Here is a 20,656-nt window from a genome sequence, read left to right as displayed (position 1 = left end):
TTAGTTCAACCATTGTAGAAAGCTGTTTGGAAATTTCAGAAAGAACTTATAACAGAATGAGTACTCAAAGAAATAGAAATCACAGTGCTATTCACAGTAGCAAAGACACGGAATCAACTTAAATGTCCATCAGAAGTAGACTGGATAAAGAAAATGTACATATGCAACATGGAGTACCATGCAGCAATGAAAAAGAAAAAGATCATATCCTTTGCAATAATACAGATAGAACTGTAGGCTATTATTCTGAGCAAATTAACACAGAAACAGAAAACCAAATACCACATGATCTCTTGTGTAAGTGGGAGCTAAACATCAAGTATATATGTATACAACGAAGGGAACAACAGACATTTGGCCCTACTTGAAGGTGGTGGGTGGGAGAAGGGTGAGGAACAAAAAACTACCTATTGGATACTACGCTTATTACCTGAGTGAGGAAATAATCTGTACACCAAACCCTTATGTCATATAATTTATATATGTAGTAAACATCAATATGTTCCCTTTAATCTAAAGGTTAAAAATAAGAAATAAAAGCAATTAAAGAAAATAGACACTCAAGTAGTCCTAAAATAACAACCACCTAAAAAAAAAAAAAAAAAAAAAAAACCACCAACAATAAAAAAAATCCAAAAACAAAAAACAAAAAACTGAGGAACAGTGTTGTCTAATTTCCACATATTTGTATATCTGTGAAATTTCAAATATTTCTTCTATCATTGATTTATAATTTAATCTCATAATGTATAAAGAATATGTTTTGTATAATTTCCATCTTTTAAAATTCATTGATTCTTTCTTTTCATAACCTGGTATACTTGCATATGGTTTAAACTGAAAAATATTCCATGCACACTTGAGAAGAATGTTATTCTGTTATTGATGAGTGGTTCCTTCAGTGTGACTACCTTAAATTGTTGGTCAAATCTTCTAGGTCCATTTGGATCTTCTACACGTGAATCCTTTATTGAAAGTGGCATATAAATGTCTGCAATTCTTACTGTTGCATTGTCTATTTAGCTCTTCAATTCTGTCAGATTTTGCTTTCTGTCAATTAGGGGTTTCTATTGTTAGGTGCATGTATTTTTATATTCATTGTATATTCCTAAAGTGTTGACTCTTGTGACATGCCCCTCTTTATTTCTAGCAACATTGCTTTTTCGTGTTAACTTTTTGACTGATGTTAATATAGTCCCTCCCGTTCTCTGATGATTGCTGTTTGCATGGTATCATTTTCCATCACTTTACTTTCAAATTATATGAAACACTAAATCTAAAGTGTGTTTGCTTTAAAAAGTATGTAGGTGGATCGTTTTTTTAATTAAATCTGGCAGCGTGTCTTTTCATTGGATCTTTATCAATTCACATTTGTCTTAATATGGTGTGTGAATATTTTCTATGGCACCATTTTAATGATTGTTTAATTTTATTTTTGAGCTATATTCTCAGGGGTCACTCTAGGACTTGCAACAGATATGTATCTTAAGTTAGCAAAATGACATGAGATTTCCAGTAAATTCCAGTAAAATATGAAAACTTTACTCTTACAAATGTGATTCCCTACTTTTGTGCATATATAGATACTATTATATAATGTATAATGTCTATATATGGGAAAAATAAAACAATACATTTTTGTAATTATACTATATATTTAGAAAACTGACAAAAAGTGTAAAGCAAGTATATATAGTCATAGAGCTTATTAGCTTTTTTATTAACCAATTTTTATGCTTTCTATTTCTTTCTGTAGGCTTGTTACCATCTCACATCATTTCATTACTCCAATATAGCTTTGTTCCATCTGCTTCCTTTATGCTGTTATTACCTAATATATTACATTTCTATATGTTATATGGCCAATGATGTAATTATGTATCATATTGTTCTAATCAGCTGTTTTTAAAGTAAGTTAAAAGAGAAAAGGAGAAGACATGTGCTATTTTATTGTGTTTTATAATTGTTGACTTTATTACCCTTATTAGCATTCTTTGTTTCTTCATTTGGATTTGAAATACTGTTTGGTGTCACTCGCTTTCAACCCATGAAACTTTCTTTCACACTTCTTCTAAGGCAAATCTTTTGGCAGTGATATCTCTCAGCTTTTATTTATCCTGGAATGTTTTTATTTCAACTTCATTCCTCTAGGAATGCCTTTATTTCACCTTATTTTTGAAAGATAGTTTTTCTGGATTTAAGAATCCCAGTCGATAGTTTTATTTCCAGCATTTTGATGTCATCCCAATGCCTTCTGGCCTCATTATATCTGATGAGCCATAAGTTATTATTCTCATTGGAGTTCCTCGCATGTAATGAATTGTTTCTCTCTTACTACTTTCAAAATTCTAACTTTATATTTGGTTCTTAATATTTTGATTATAATGTGTCTGGATGGAAATATGTTTGTGTTTATCTTATCTGAAGTTTGTTGATATTCTTAAATGTGTGGAATACAGTTTATCATCAAATTTGGAAAATAAATATTTTTTGAATAATTTTTCTTTCTCCTTTGTCTCTTTTCTCCATCTAGTTCTCCCATTATATTTGGCTACTTAATATTCTCTTATATTTCTCCAAGGCTTTGTTCACTGTACTTACAAACAAAGAACTTCAGACTATTTCAAGATAGCTGGCACTAAAGAAGTGTCTTAGTACAACCAAACCTATTAATTTTATTAACTTCTTTATTCAAAAAGTTCAACAAATTCTTATCCCAGCTTATATTTGCATACCTTTAATGAAGGAAGTGACTAATTCTTAAGTATTTCATTTGGATTTTATGCTGGTCTAATTTTAAGAAAGTTTTATATTAAGGACAGTCTCCCCTTGTTTTGATTCCAAGTCCCCTTAGCATCATAATTACCCTTCTCTATAAAAGCTTCTGTTGGTTATAATCATTTTGAAAGATGAATCATAATCCTAAGAGACCTGATATCAGAGTAAAATAGTAGGTTTTTTATCTCACTGTAGATGCATCAATTCATAAAGCCAAAGATATCAGCTATTGAAGAGGTGCAAAATACTCTGTTCCTTCATAGATACCTTGAGGTCAATTAAAAGTTGAATGCTTTTGCATGAATTTGCTTTAAATCATGTATCGTTTAATCTGTGTTTAAATAGATTTTTTTAAAATGACAGACTTATACTTCTTAAAAATTTTATCTTCCTGGTTTTAGCTCTTTGTTTCCGTCTAAATATTTGTAATTTTATTTTTTATTAAATATTAGCCCACTCTTCTGGCCTCGTAAAATGTATAATCATGCTGTTTGTACTTTATTCTAGGTATTTCTTAAAAATAATGTAATAAACAGAAAGATCCTGAGATAGCTCTTTAATAAGCTAGCTCCAAGTTAACTTTGATGCATTTACAATTGTTGTTAAACAAGATTATTTAACTATATAAAACCTGAGGCCAGGTATGATGGCTCACACCTGTAATCCCAGCACTTTGGGAGGCTGAGCCAGGTGGATTGCCTGAGGTGAGGAGTTCGAGACCAGCCTGTGACCAACATAGTGAAACCCCATCTCTACTACAAATACAAAATTAGCTGGGCATGGTGGCACATGCCTGTAATCCCAGCTACCTGGGAGGCTGAGGCGAGAGAATCACTTGAACCCAGGAGGTACAGGTTGCAGTGGGCCAAGATGGCACCATTGCACTCCAGCCAGGGCAATAAGAGTGAAACTCCGTCTTAAAAAAACAAAATCATTCTGTTGGTTGCTGGGTCACTCTACTGATAGTTTCTTTTGCTGTGCAGAAGCTCTTAAGTTTAATTAGATCCCATTTGTCAATTTTGGCTTTTGTTGTCATTGCTTTTGGTGTTTTAGTCATGAAGTCCTTTCCCATGCCTATGTCTTGAATGGCATTGCCTAGGTTTTCTTCTAGGGTTTTTATGGTATTAGGCCTCATGTTTAAATCTTTACTCTATCTAGAGTTAATTTTTTTATAAGATGTAAGGAAGGGATCCAGTTTCAGCTTTCTGCATATGGCTAGCCAGTTTTCCCAACACCATTTATTAAATAGGGAATCCTTTCCCCATTGCTTGTTTTTGTCAGGTTTGTCAAAGATCAGATGGTTGTAGTTGTGTGGCATTCTTTCTGAGACCTCTGTTCTGTTCCATTGGTCCATATCTCTGTTTCGGTACCAGTACCATGCTGTTTTGATTACTGCAGCCTTGTAATATAGTTTGAAGTCAGGTAGTGTGATGCCTCCAGCTTGGTTTTTTTGCTTAGGATTGCCTTGGCTATGTGGGCTCTAATTAAACTTAAGAGCTCTGCAGAGCAAAAAGAAAAAAAAAAAAATCAATAGAGTGAATCAGCAACCAACAGAATGGGAAAAAAAATTTTGCGATCTACCCATCTGACAAAGGGCTACTATCCAGAATCTACAAAGAACTTAAACAAATTTACAACAAAAAAAAATGCAACCCCATCAAAAGGTGGGCAAAGCATATGAACAGACACTTTTCAAAATAAGACATTTATGCAGCCAACAAACATGTGAAAAAAAGCTCATCATCACTGGTGATTAGAGAAATGCAAATCAAAACCACATTGAGCTATCACCTCACACCAGTTAGAATGGCAATCATTAAAAAAATCAGGAGACAACAGATGCTGAGGAGGATGTGGAGAAATAGAAACACTTTTACACTGTTGGTGGGAGTATAAATTAGTTCAACCATTGTGAAAGACAGTGTGACAATTCCTCAGGGATCTAGAAATAGAAATACCATTTGACCCAGCAATCCCATTACTGGGTATATAATCAAAGGATTATAAATCATTCTACTATAAATACACATGCACAAATATGTTTATTTTGGCACTGTTTACAATAGCAAAGACTTGGAACCAACCCAAATGCCTATCATTGATAGACTGGATAAAGAAAATGTGGCACATATACACGATGGAATACTATGCAGCCATAAAAAAGGATGAGTTCATGTCCTTTGCAGGGACATGGATGAAACTGGAAACCATCATTCTCAGGAAACTGACACAAGAACAGAAAACCAAACACCACAGGTTCTCACTCATAGGTGGGTGTTGAACAATGAGAACACATGGACACAGGGAGGGGAACATCACACACTGGGGCCTGAGGGGTGGGGGGCTGGGGAGAAAAAACAGGGGGTGGGAGGATTGGGGAGGGATAGTATTAGGAGAAATACCTAAGGTAGATGATGGGGCGATGGATGCAGGAAACCGCCACCATGGCATGTGTATACCTATGTAACAAACCTGCATTATCTGCACATGTACCCCAGAACTTAGAGTATAATAAAACAAAACAAAACAAAACAAAACTGTAAAACTGTACCCATGCCTAAATATTTTCTATTTTGTCCAAGATTATTATGAAAATCTCTTAAATTCAAAGATCTTTAAATTCAAGATAGCTGGTATAAACATTATGTAAATTATTATATTAACACCAATAATAACAATTAGATTTATTGACATAAACTTAATAATCCCCTATGGGTTTCTATTTCTTACCACTTTTCTATCTTCTCAAAAAATATTATACAACAGATACATTTTTTGATACAATCACAGCTAATTTTTAAAATACATTTCAGTTATATGGGTGTACGAGGTCTAATAATACCAATAACAGCAGCAGTAGCAGCTAACATTTATTAACAATTATTCTGTTTTAGATATTTTACTTGGAAATTGAGTATATACCATGTCCTAAACTTTATGTCAAGTGCTATTCATGCATTCTCTCACTTAATTTTCATAGCGTACTTATGAAATACATGCTTTTATTATATCCATTTCATTATGTTTTTAAAAAGACAATCACTATGGTTAGTATATGAGTCAAGATAATTAATAGCTAACAAAACAGAGGTTGATTTCTTGCTCATGAAAACCTAAAATGGATGGGGCAGTCTTCCTTCATAATGTAGCTAAACCATTTGAAACATAAGCTCTCTAGGGACTCTAAAGCAAAGAAATAAAGAGAATGGTGTGCTTAGCCCAGAAGTGACACATTTACTTTGAGTCAGAATTTGTTAACCAGTAACAAATCACGTGGCCCCCAACCGAATTTATGGAAATCTAGAAAATTTAGAGAAACAAGTAGAATACTTAGTAAGAACAAAATTACTGCCACAGGTCGCCAAAGATCCTTTGATCCCTTTTCCCCAAACATAGAACACACTCTAAAAAAAAGACAACTGAAATCCCATCAAGTCCAGAATCTCTATGTGTTCAGTATCTCTCAATCATGCCTGGATAAGGTTTGAGTCCAGAGACCCATGAATTAAAAGACAAGTCATCTGCTTTCTGCCCTATCCATTCATATGTATATTGAATATATATAGGTGGAACAGGGAAAGATTAACCACTATTGGAACCACACACTTTGTGGACTTCTCTTACCTTCAGGTATAGGTGGTTCCTCAATTAGTCCCTGATTTTGCTCTCTGTGTGGAGTTCTGCCTTCTGAAGTTGTGGAGAATTAGGGAATTGCCTACCATGGAGGCTGAAAAACATTTTTCTTTGCACTTTTTAATGCTGAAGACTAGGGACTCAAGTATATATTTACTTATTGAATGCTTAAAGGTATTTTAGGCTAAAATTCTCTGGTAATACCTTCCCTTAAAATTGTAGATACCTGGTCTATTTCTACTGTGAGTTCCATATGTTGTTGATCACACCTGAAATTCTTTTGGAGTCATACGTAGTTTTCATATCTGCTTTTTTTCTTGATTTCTTCCCACAACTCACACTAATGATTTAATGGAAGTTACTATAAATGTGGAATAATAGGTGGAAAGCCCATATGCTTAATCTAAGCTCTGCTGCGAGTCATCATTTTCACTTAAAAAGTTTGGGCCCTTGTCTAAAAGACTCGTTAAATTTATTGTCTTACTATCTGTGATTTAGAAGTAGACAGCTTTCCAAATGTGGAAGGCCCTAATTTTGGAGCTCTTCACTTTCTTTCATTTTGTCTTACAAACCAGCTACTTTCCTGAGCTCTCTTTTTGCTATAAGGTAACTAGTCAAACATAGTCAAGTACAACCAACACACAGAATCAATAGTCCATCTTCCAGCTTCTTCCCTTAGAGACATAAATTAGTAGGCACATAGTTTGCCTTCCAAGTTATCACGGGGAAATTCCTTGCTACTAAACAACTTGAATGGCCATCTTTGCATCCCGTGATATCAATTTTCTTATCTCCTATAACTAAACACAAAGATGAGGCCATATTTTAGGTTTTTTGCTTTTAATTTCTATATTCAACAGCAAAATTAATCCTAACTTCCCTCACAGATAAACCCTATAATCTCAATAGTTTAGCACAATGAAGATTTCTTTATTTCTCATCTAAGAACCAATGTGGGTCAGGAGGACCTTGCAGCTACATCAATGGAACATATGGCCTCTAAAATCTGCATAGCAGGGAAATAGAATGATTCTCTTAATTGCTTTCACTCTGAAGTGATCATTTTTACTTTTGCTCACAATCAAGTAGAGAGACTGATCACATAACTTTTACATAATTGCATGGGAAGCTAAGCAATGCAGGGGAGCACATGGAATATATGACATTGGTGCTTACGATTACAAAATAAATTCAAATAAATCTGATTTAAATTTCACCTTCTCCCTCTCTGTTCTCAGGAGTAAAAGTAATTAAAATATTTTAAAAGCAATTTGAAATATTACATAGATACAAAAACAAAATACATTTTTGGTTTGTTTGCTTGTTTGTTTTGTTTTTAATTTAACATCTGGTAGCAAAAATTTCTAGTTTTATATGCCTGAGTATGCTCTAATTGCTCATCTAAAGTAATTTAGTTGATACTATTTTCTATCCTAGACTAAAATTCAATCAATCCAGAAAACAATTTAGGAGAACGGTGAAAAAAAAAAAAAAAGCACTGCTAAAATTGTGTAAAGCACAAGTGGATTGAAATCAGCAAGATGTGATAAATTGGATGAATTTGGAAGAAAAATGTTGGAGGCAGAAAATGTAATGTGTTTCAGTGAAAACCATAAAATCACCTTTAGAGTCTTCATTTCAGACATAAGTGGATTTGGAGCAAGGCAAAGTATATAATGAAGGTAAAATAACTAAAGATTGCATAAATCTGATCACAGGTGCTTTGATACAATGACCCTCAAATAATTAAACTTTTGACCTTTTTTTCTGAATAGGAAGTAGCAGTTTTGTTCTCAGAAATATATTTTATGTAGCAGGCACTTTCTGGAAAGTATTTGAATTTACTTCTTTATAACTGTATCTGAAATATAAGGAGTACTCTGAAATAGCTATAGAAGTTTGGCACATTCTCCATCTGTACTTACTATAAAGAGTTAAAAATCGCTAACAGAACACACACTTTTAAGGTACCAATGTCAGTCTTGTATGCCACATCTTTCAGTATAAAGTAAGAGATTTGTATTTTAATTTCTGATACTAAAAATGCCTCTTACAGCAGCAGATGGAATAGGTATTCATGCATTATTTTTAAATCTCTGACCTACAGTGTTATATCATTTTTGTAGAGAAAAATACAAAAACTTGGATAAGCAATATAAAATAAAACTAGGAGAAACAATAGCTTTAACTTAAAGAGGATAAAAGCATCTATTATTACAAACTCACTAATTAATAAAACAGGGATTTTTGATAATATTTATAACAAAATCAATCAGCAGCTAAGATGTCACAAGTCAATTGACATTTATTTGATAATATAAAGGAGACAATATAATATCCATCTTTAGTCACAAGTTACGAGTAGGTGCATGGAGATCTTAAACTTCATTAACTTCCAAAATTTCCACTGAAAGTTGTATTACCATGCTTACAATAATATGCAAGCTCCATGACAGTAGGATTTTATATGCCCTAGTTGAATTTTGAATGCCTAGGGCCAATAAAAACATTTATGTAGTATCACTAATCATTAAAGAAATGCAAATCAAAACCACAATGAAATGCCATCTCATACCAGTCAGAATGGTTATTATTAAAAAGTCAAAAAACAACAGACACTGGCAAGGTTGTGGAGAAAAGGAAAGGTTTATACACTGTGTATGGAAATGTAAATTAGTTCAGCCATTGTGGAAAGCAGTTTGGTGATTTCTGAAATAACTTAAAAAAGAATTACTATTTGGCCTAGCAATCCCATTATAAGGTGTATACCCAAAGGAATATAAATTGTTCTATCATAACTATACAAATAGTATATTTATATAGTTTTGTTAGATAAGTAAATTGCTTGTATGTATATGTAACTATCTATCATCTATTTATCTAGTTATGTATAGTTGCATAATTTTTTAGAGACAGGGTCTTATGTCACTCAGGCTAAAGTACTATAGCATGATCATAGCTCACTGTAATCTTAAACTCTTGGGCTCAAGTGTTCCTTCTCCCTTGGCCTCCCAAAGCTCTGAGATTACAGGCACGAGCCACGACGCCCTACCAGGATTGCTTCTGTTAAATAAGCATAGAGTCTGTGAGATGTGTTCCCTGGAAAATGTCAATAAATGACACAACCCTCTGGAAAATAAGATGAAAATATTTCCTAATGTAACCACTTGCCTCTGTTGGAAGTAAACTCATAATCCTCAGTAGAGACTTTATTTTCCTGGTTCAGAAGTCCAGGTTCTCCAAGGAAAAAGAGGACCAGAAAACCACCCTTGATGTCCCTGATGTCTCTCTATTTTATTTGAGTCTTTTGATAAGATCTTTGATTTGTGTCATTCTAATTTGACAATCCAATCATGTTAAACCGATTTATGAAGAAGAAAAAGGCACATATGTTTTGTATAACAATAAAATCTATCATTTAGACTGGAGCGTGTTTAAGACTGAAAGGTACTATTATACACCGGGACAACAGGCATTAACTGAGACTCTCTGGGGCCAAGCTGGGACATGTAAGGATAGCACAAATAGCATGGGTCCTATTCATTATTGTATTTATCGAATAAGTATTTTAAAAATTTTGCCAACTTTGAAAGTCTAGGTGAGAAAATGGAATAATATGTTCCCATATAGGAGTTGTAATACTCAGCAATATATTAATTGTTCAGGCTGATCTTATATTAACAATGTAAGGATTAGAAAATATATAGAATAACATGTTATTTCTAATTAAATATTAACAAATTATATATTACTCTTATGGGTAGTTTGATTATCACCATTATATTTAGCCACACAAATATTAGTATTTAAGAATGATACCTTAAAGGCGGAATTATGGTTAACAGGTGATACGAATAGCACTCAAACTAATTTATGCTCTGTCAGATTAAGCATTATATATCTCAAGTAAGTCTTGGATAATGTCTAACATTTAGGAATAACTCAAGGAATGAAGATACCAAAATGTGCAAGATATGTAATTGATAATATCAGAACCATTACTTACTGAGGTGAGCTTTACTTGGAGATTTTAGAGGCAGTATAAAATCTCAAATATTAGCTAAATTATGTGATTCTGGTTCTTATCAACTAATTTAAGAGCCATGGATGGGCTTCGGTGATTCCATGAACCTCTTAAAATTATCAACAAAATGCTTTTGTGCTCATATATGTGCGTTTTTTAATGGAGAGAGATTAATTTTTTTATCATGTTCTTAAATGTGTTGGCTTGTGAACAAAGAAGAAAAAATAATCAGTGCTCAGCAGTAATAGAATCTTGGAAATAGATATGCTGAGAGATGATCCATATTGTGGGGCAATTTAGGCTCACATTTATGTTCTGATTATGAAGAGATCTCTAGCCTAGTTGGAAGTAGGTACCTATTAGCGGTCTGTACCATTTTTTAAAAAATATTAATCCATAGCCATTCACCCAAATTCCCTTTATCTTAATAGGCAGGAGTAATATCTAGAATTTATGATATGCAGAATTAACTTTAGGTATGAAGTTTTGATTATTCAAATATTCTGACCCTAATGTTCTTTTACAATTTACACATCTATAATAAATTTTCAAAGTATAAATATAGCAAAATATTGATTGGCTGGGCATGGTGGCTCACTCCTGTATTCCCAGCACTTTGGGAGGCTGAGGTGGGTGGATCACCTGAGGTCCGGAGTTCACGACCAGCCTGGCCATCATGGTGAAACCCATCTTTATAAAAAATATATATATTGATAACACTAAAAATGTCTTTGGTTCATAATTTAGAATTTTTGACTCTCAGAAGGTTGATTTCTTTCCTTCAGTGCCTTGAGATTATTGTGAGCATAAAAATTGTAAAGTTTAAAATACCTCAGAAGAGTAAAATATTGTCAATGTGTTAATTATTTACTTCCATTCACTCTTAACCTTCTCCAACATGATTCCTATCTCTGCTACTTTGTTGAATTTGCTTTTGTCAAGGCCACCATTGACTTCTATGCTTCAGATTCAATAAATACTATTTAGTTTTCATATTCCAAGACTTTTGGCCAGGCGAAGTGGCTCACACTTATAATCCTAGCACTTTGGGAGGCCAAGGCAGGTGATTGCTTGAACTCAGGAGTTCAAGGCCAGCCTAGGCAACACGGTTAAACTCTGTCTCTACAAAAAATGCAAAACCAGCTGGGCGTGGTGACACATGCCTGTGGTTCCAGCTACTTAGGAGGCTGAGGTGGAGGAGAGGTTAAGCCTGGGATACTGAGGTTTCACTGAGCCATAATCACTCCACTGCACTCAAGCTTAGTTGACAGAGTGAGCCACTGTCTAAAAACAAATAAACAAACAAACAAAACAAAAAGACCACACACACAAAGACTTTTCAGCTGGCCTTCGATACAGTTGAACAATCCATTCTTTAAAAAAAAAAAAAAATTAAAAAGAGTTTTATTAAATTAGTACATGTGCATAATAGAGAACTGATGAAATAAAGCCTCCGGCAATGAGGCTCAGACAGAATTTGACCAGTTTACATGCAAGGAACAGAAAATCAAAAAGGATAAATACACCATAATGGGATTTAAAAAAAAAAAAAAAAAAGGATTTGAATACTTAAGAATTAGGAGAAGCCCTTGAGAAAAATAAAAGCTTCAAATGATTTTACAAAACTAATTTTATGAATCTTCTGTGAAAGATAATGTTTAATCATGACAAATTTTATCAGAATAAATTTTGTAAAAAGAAAACAAGATCACATTTAAAATTAAAATTTTATCAGCAGTAATATAAGACAATATGCATTTTATTCAACAAAAATGGTTATGTCCAAAGTCTAAAAGAAATTTAATAACTTTTAAAATTTAACAAATTTGTAATAATTATTCTGATACTTGACAGATTTCCTCAAGGAGTTACAGTGCTGACATAGCCATACAGTAACAGAGCTACCAGTTCAATGATCCTTGCAAAAAAAAATTTCTCCTAATTCCCATCTTCTACCCAAAATGAGATTCTTGATATCCATGAAATAACCTTCTGTATATGTATATTTAGAAAATATTGAATAAGATATGATTTTTAACATTGCTGTAATTTTTTGATGGGAATAGAAAATACATAAATGCACAAATCACAAGTGTATAGCTGGATGAATTCTTCCAAAGTGTTTAACCAGTATATAGATCAAGAAATAATATTAACAAAATCCCAGATACCTGTCTGTAATTTCTTCCAGTCCCTACTTGCCTATGAAGATTATTACTAGTTTTTAGTTTTTTATACATGGATTACATGTACTCTTTTGTGTCTGGCTTTATCTGTTCCAAGAAATGGATATTTTATCTAGAATTCTCAACATATATTTCATGGACTTTTGGATTTATAGTTGCAAATCAACATGCCAAATTTCTAATTACATTATTTACTCTTCATCAAAATACAGTTATTAAATACAATTAGAAATTCATATAACTAACCTTTTTGAATGAGATGTCTTGATGTTTTTGTTTTCATGTCAATATCTTTTGGGTTTAATTCACATAAAATGGATGAAACATGTTTTCTGTGTTCACTGGAATTTTTTAAATCAAAAGGATAATAGATATTCTGTGAAAATAAAAGCAATAACAATAATAACGTCTCATGTGCTTCAGTGTTCTCTAAGTGCTCTCACATGAATTATACATTATCATAATTGATTTTCATTTAAAAAAACAAAAACCTGTGAGGTAGGCAGGGTTAAGAAAAAAATGAAAACAAAACAAAACAAAACAACTCCGTTGTGTATAATTTTGACAATCTGTCTCTCTATTAAGTTAATATTATGCCTTTGCCAATGCTGTAAGAGAGACTGAGGGAAAGAGAGACCTACCAGGATAGTGCCATGACAAAAGGAAGAACGGAAGAGGGAAAATAAGGAATAAACAAAGAGAAGCAAGATAGTGTTGCCCAGAAAGCCTGAAGGGAGATTCAGAGTAATAAAGGGAGGGACAAAATTAATTCACAGAGCACTAAAAGGCAGTAACATGGGGGAGGAAAAGGAGGGACAATAACATAGGAAGAAAGGAAGGGAGAAATGGGACGAGAATTATCACAAGTTTTAAAGTACAAATGTGCTGGGTGTGGTGTCTCATGCCTGTAATCCCAGCATTTTGGAAGGGCAAGGCGGGTGGATCACCTGAGGTCAGGAGTTTGAGATCAACCTGGTCAACATGGCGAAACCCCATCTCTACTAAAAATACAAAAAGTAGCCAGGTGTGATGGCATATGCCTATGATTCCAGCTACTCGGGAGGCCAAGGCAGAAGAATCACTTGAACCTGGGAGGCAGAGGTTGCAGTGAGCCAAGATCACCCCATTACACTCCAGCCTGGGCAGCAGAGTAAGATTCTGTCTCAAAAAAAAAAAAAAAAAGTATAAATGGATCAGATATGTGTAGGAAGAGTGGCAAGTAGAATATTGAGAAGGAGCTTCATGGGGAACAGGGGCATTGTCAAATGTAAACTGCATAATATCTGTGAATTCGTTGGGATGTTTTAGTAATAGTGCTGTTTTCCTCTTCACCATTCATCCAAGACTGTTAGGGAGCTTTCACCAGATTATCAGGGACATAGGCTCTTTCAAAGTTCCTTTACCATCTCTTACTGTATCTTCATGAGTACTGCCCTCAAACTTTTCTCATGAGTCAAAATAGCTACTAGAGCTCCAAACACCATTTCAGTCAGAAGATGGAGGAAAGGGGAAATGACAAAAAGACAGATGCCATGTGTCTTAAGGAGCTTTCCAGAAGTTCTTCAAATAACTTCTGTTTAACATCTCATTGGCCCTACATCCAGCTACAAAGGGGAGGGTAAGGAATGGCATCTTTTTGTTAGGTATTTTGCTTCCTGGAATGAAATTTGACCCAGTTACCATGAAAGAAAAAAAAAAGTAGATATTGGTAGGGAACCAATAGTCTCTATCCCAGAGGAAAAGTTCAGAAGCTTATATTAGGGTGTGTGTTTTACATATTAAAAAACCTTCCTCGGATATGAAACTTTCTTTGGTAAGAAACACTTCAAATGTTAATTTGAAGACTCACAAATATTTGCGTCACATAGATCTTCTTTCTGAGATCTTTGTTTTTGTGTATTTGTTTACAGAACATTTACATAGTGCATATCATTTGCCATTGTTAAGTTCTTTATGGATATTAACTCATTTAATAATTATAACAACCATAAGCTGTGCTCTTTCACACAGACATCTCATACTCAAGAGAATCAAAGTCATACTTTTTTCTTCCAAATATATTAGTTCTTATTCCTAGTTTCAGTGAATGGCATCACATTTATTTAAGGAGAAGAAAGTCAGGTAAATTGTCTGATATGTCACAGCTGACAGAATTTTGAAATAGAGAATTCATCCTCACATTTCCTCCACTACTTTGACCTGTTCACTTGCTCAAACTTCCTTTATTTTACAATTTAGAAAAGATACTTGAATATGTGCCTCAGTCCCCTGTATTTACAATTTCCTGAGTTTCTATCATTTAAATTTTATATGTGATATTTTCTAATTTATATATCAAAAACAATCTGTCTCTATGCAGTGACTCACAGGGCAAAGGCTTTTTAATGCATTATAGGTGCTAAGTATCACCTCTTCCTGGAATAACCTGTTTTTATTTTTCATTTAAAAATTCTTCACGTATCAACTCTTACACAATTTCTTTTCACTCCTTACAAGATGAAATCACCGCATTTTGCTAGAAATATAAATAAGTACTTTTAAGCTCATATATTCTCTTTACATTTAGAAAATTTTCAATCTTGCCAAGGATAATTAAAATTTAAGAAGTCACAATACAAAAACATATTGTCAAAATATGACAATATTTTAAGTAATACTGCTTCTATTTTCATTTAGTCCCCGGTTTCTCTATTAAATAAGTATGACAAAATATAATGTGTGGCACTGTTTTGCAATCAAATCTGTAACAACAACTCTCAATACTTTTTCAAACTCAAGTTCTTCTGCAAGTCCTCTTCAAGTTACACCATCGTTCTTTTATCTTCCTACTTCTAAGAATTTTGCTTATTTGGTAACTTCTCCCTGTTTCTCTCTCCTAACAATGCAATTCATCACATGTTAAAAGCCACCTCAAATTGCATTTAAACCATAGAAATGTGTCATTTCTTTCTATATACCTCACTTTTATCCTACCCATGATAAAATAATGAGTATGTTCAGTGATCCTGTTTCCACTAGTGCTTAAACATTTAGTTCCCCTGAAAAAAACAAGAACCCCTTCAAAAAAATCTGTCAAATTTGAGATATCCAAACTCTATTACAAATAAAGTTAATTCATAGACTCATGAAATGTAAAGGGTCAGAAATTAAGCAGATAGCTAGTTAGCTCCTTTTAGAAACACCTTTTTTTTTTTTTTTGCTTCTCCTAATTATCTTTTTCATGTATCTGGCTGTCATTGTTTGTCATGTTTTATAAAAATATTTCCTTCCATGATTTTAGAAAAGAAGAAATCACAACAAAGGGTACATATATGACAGGGGAACAAATCTACAGAAAGATGATCAAAAGTTTAAAGCTCTAAAGGAACTGAGGCTTACACAAGCTGCAAAAGTAAAGAAATGGCCTTTTCTATTATATGTAATGCAAGAAGGGAAAGAGAATGTGCGCACTTACTGATTGATCTTTGAGATCATAGAGAAGGAAAAGTTATCAGAAAACTGGGAATGATCTAATGAAGATCTTATTTTCAATAACAGAAAGTATATTCTATTAAGTACACTAACTTAGAGCTAACACTGGTCCTCAATAATTGCAGAACACATTTTAAGGATGTTTGGTAGCATTTAGAAAAGGAAGAATAAGCTTTCTAAGTTAATAATGAAGTAATTATATCAGATATAATTTCATTTTAAACAGGGTCAAAATTAATTCTGGTTCAGATATCCTTGGCATGATAAACCTGCATTCACCAGTATGTTTGATAAAATCTTTCATTACTTTTAGATAAAGATCAGAAATGCCAAGTGACCCTGAGAGACTGAGGAGTAAAAAAATGATGCCAGGCTGAAGGGAGATCTCTAATGGCATGATACATGGTTCTGTTTTCAGCTCCATTCTGGTCAATGTTTATATACATGAGAAATAAAATATAAAAGAAATGCTTGCTACATTTTCCAATGAGATAGCAAAAAAACCAAAATCAATTAATACCAAACAGAAATCTAAGATAGTGTCAACAGCCTGGAGTAAATTAAGCAGATGAAGTAAAATTGAAATAAATATTGCAGTTGGGCAAAATATACTTAATCACTGGGATACATGATGGTGATTTAAAAACATGAGTGATAAGACATATTTTATTATATTTATAAAATGCACTTTAGTTAAAAGTAAATTAGTTAGGAATTCATTATATGATGTGACCCTAAGCTGTGTTAAGCATTTCGTTGAGAAATGAGGGAAGCAATAGTTTTACCATATTCACTTCAGATCAGGGAAACATATTTTCAGATGATTTTAGATAACCTGGAACATGAATAGTAAGCAGCCTACCTGCTCAATTATTGTGAAAGTAAGCCCTATGTAAATAGGCTGTGTTTAAGTTCAGCATAGAGAAAGATAAAGGGAGATTCAGGGTCCGTATCTCCTCCACTATCTATCTTCTTCATTAAAAAAAAATACAGAAAAAGAATAATTTTTTGTTCAAATCATAAAAACTTCGAATTTGTTTCTTGACCATGCTTCTGAAACCTTATGTCTAAGCTATCAGCAAATCTTGGAAAGGGTACTTCCAAAATATATTTTAAATATGCTCACTTCTCTAAATTTCCAGCTACTTCTCTATTCTATAACTATAATCATCTATTTGTGGTCAATCACAAATACCTCTTATTGTACTCTACCTTTACCCTGGCTTTTATAAGATACATTTATATTTTTCAAAATATAAGTCCCAATCATGTTTCTCTTTTAGCTTTAAACCTTCTGACTTAACAGATGCTAAATCCTTAATATGAGGTATAGGCCATCATCAAAATATGGCTCCTGACCACACAGCCAAACTCATCTCATGCTACTGTTGACTTGGTTCATTATACCCCTGCTATACTAGATTTCATTCATTGCTTTGAACAAACCCCAAACAAATAAGCTACTGCATGCCTCAGGTTCTTGTGTAAGATCTTTCTTCTGCCTGTAACACTCTCCTTCCCGTAATGTGTATAGCTAGCTCCTTTTCCTTCAGGCCTTAACTAAATATTATCTCCTCAGAAAAACTGTAACAGTCTTATGAGAAACAGTCTTCCTCCTATTATGCTTTATCTCACCACCCTGCTTGTTTTATTTATAACATTAATCACAATTTCATTTGCTAACCTGGGTTAATACTTGTTTTTTCCTAGAAGCTAATCCAAAAGGGCAAGGACTTTGCTTGTCTTATTTACTCAATGCTGAGAATATTCTCTGACACTCAATATATACTCAATAATTATTTGTTAAATGCTGAATGAATACAGCCAAAGAGAAATACCAGAAGGAATGGGTGGAGATTCAGAAACTTCAGTTCAATATAATATAAAACTTCAGTTCAATATTACAAAAACGCAAATAACCAAAACAGCAATAAAAGAGCCATTGTTACATACTCTAGAGTGAAGAAGTTAAGAAAAAATAATCTCTATAATATAAATAGAAGTGGGGAGACAAATATATATTAATAAATCTCATCTAATCATAATAAAAAGAATTTCTCAGTATGTCACTGAAAATTTGAATCGATTATCTGAGGAGCTACAGAGCTTCCCACAGTTGACAAAGTAAATAAGTACCTGGTTATAAAAAAATCAGATGGATTATTGCACTAGATATTCATTTTTCTAAGACAAATAATGATTTATCTTTAAAAATTAAGGAGTTGTAGCAGTGGTAACAATTCCCTCTACCTTCTTTCTACATCAAGAGTAAATACTTTATACTGAACTCTGCTGTCTTTCAAACTCAAGATGCATTTTCAGCCCTTCCAAGTTTGAGTTTCCCAACTTAGCCTAATTAGAGTTCTATAAGATTGCACTTTTGTTTTCACATTCTGAATGATACAAATCAGAGTGCTAATCCAGATTTTACCTTTTCCAGATAATACTCAAAGAAATTATACTACAACACAAACAAAAAGAGTCGTCCTTATTTGATGGAAAATTGTTGGCTCTAGTGTTTGGCAGCACAGCTTCTCATTAACTTAGTAAGCAAAGCTTTCACCTTAGGGGGAGGTTAATGTATACAGTAATCCTTGTATGGCAAGTAAATAGGGTTGTCCTCAAAGTGGGTAAACTATAGAGTGGCATTTGGACTCTGCTTTCAATAATAAGTACTGGTTAACAAGAAAAAACATGGAGAAAGGGGCATGCTGTAAATGGTTTAAAATGAAGTTTTACCAGAAAAAGTTACTAAAAAGTAATTCTAAAAAGTTACTTTAAATAGATAACCCCTTTAAGTGATTGGCAGGCTTAATTGCTGTTTGAAAAATTGCTGCTACCCTGCATTAGATACCAATCTTACTTTATCTTAAGAGAGTGGACTCGAAATGATAATGCCTTTGATACATGGGAGAGAATCAAAAAAGAATGGCCTGGATAAACAAATATACATATAATATACATATGTTTATTTATAAACATATAAATAAATGTGATATTTCTCTTCTATACACAAAGTAGCTGAGGAATGAAGGTGCCTGAATATTATATTACGCTACAACTGTCCAGTTTACAACATATGACAAAAAAGATAATAGAAAGCTTATGTTCCCTCAGTTCAAGAATGGTCTAATAGTGTAAGATCTATCATTACCAAGATTAGAGGCATCAATGTGCAAATTAATGACACCCACTCTTAGCTACGCTACAGTGGACAACTGGTAGTAGCGTTTGTAGAACTCAGTAAAAAAGAGAGGTTGCAAACTTCCATGAGATTTTAGAGCATGTTATAATTTCAAATTGATGAAAATACAATGCTAGTTTGTGAATTGTTAATAACTGATACTAGGTAGAATAAGTAAAATAGAAATTTCGGAGTATCTAGTTTTCATTTAAAAATCTCTCCAAAAATGCATTTGATTAATTTTTATTTACATGGCAATACAATTCTATTCACAATCCTATTTTTCTAGTGCATGGATTACATTGTCTAGTAGCTCACATATTATAATGATTAAAAATAATTCTATATCTTTATCTAAAGATCACATTTTAAAGAGTATTGCTCTTCCATATATATATATATACATATATATATTTTTTATTGCACTTTAGGTTCTGGAGTACATGTGCAGAACATTCAGGATTGTTGCATAGGTACATACATGGCAATGTGGTTTGCTGCCTCCATCTTCCCATCACCTATATCTGGCATTTCTCCCCACGTTATCCCTCCCCAACCTCACTACTCCCTGCTGTACCTCCCCGATTTCCTGCAATAGACCCCAGTGTGTGATGCTCCCCTCCCTGTGTCCATGTGTTCTCACTGTTCAACACCCGCCTATGAGTGAGAATATGCAGTGTTTGATTTTCTGTTCTTGTGTCAGGTGGCTGAGAATTATGGTTTCCAGATTCATCCATGTCCCTACAAAGGACACAAACTCATTGATTTTTATGGATGCATAGTATTCCATGGTGTATATGTGCCACATTTTCCCTGTTCAGTCTATCGCTGATGGGCATTTAGGTTGGTTCCAGATCTTTGCTATTGTAAACAGTGCCGCAATGAACATACCGGTGCATGTGTCTTTATAATAGAACGATTTATAATCCTTTGGGTATATACCCAGTAATGGGATTGCTGGGTCAAATAGAATTTCTACTGCTAGGTCCTTGAGGAATTGCCACACTGTCTTCCACAATGGTTGAACTAATTTACACTCCCACAAACACAGTAGAAGTGTTCCTATGTTTCTATTTCTCCACATCCTCTCCAGCATCTGTTGTCTCCAGATTTTTTTTTTTTTTTTTTTTTGAGATAGAGCCTTGTTCTGTCACCAGTCGCCAGGCTAGAGTGCAGTGGCACGAGCTCGGCTCGCCACAACCTCTGCCTCCGAAGTTCAAGCAATGCTCCTGCCTCACCCTCCCAAGAAGCTGGGACTAAATGCGCACCCCACCACGCCCAGCTAATTTTTTTTTTTTTAAGTAGAGATGGGGTTTCACCATGTTGGCCAGGATGGTCTCAACCTCTTGACCTCGTGATCTGCCCGACTTGGCCCCCCAA

General features: G+C 33.7%; 1 protein-coding gene across 1 annotated transcript in view; it reads right to left on the bottom strand.

Moving 5' to 3' along the window:
* LRRIQ3 (leucine rich repeats and IQ motif containing 3) overlaps positions 1-20,656 on the bottom strand; it is a 144,318-nt gene that overhangs the window by 34,933 nt on the left and 88,729 nt on the right. Inside the window, exon 6 of the mRNA XM_032297092.1 lies at positions 12,868-12,997. Within this exon, the coding sequence (XP_032152983.1) occupies positions 12,868-12,997 (130 nt within the window). The remainder of the gene's footprint in view (positions 1-12,867; positions 12,998-20,656) is intronic.

The sequence above is a fragment of the Sapajus apella genome, unplaced genomic scaffold, assembly GCF_009761245.1.
Source record: "Sapajus apella isolate SASKATOON/1434 unplaced genomic scaffold, GSC_monkey_1.0 scaffold36, whole genome shotgun sequence".
NCBI classification, from domain to species: Eukaryota; Metazoa; Chordata; class Mammalia; order Primates; family Cebidae; genus Sapajus; species Sapajus apella.
This window is presented reverse-complemented; position numbering and strand designations above follow the sequence as displayed.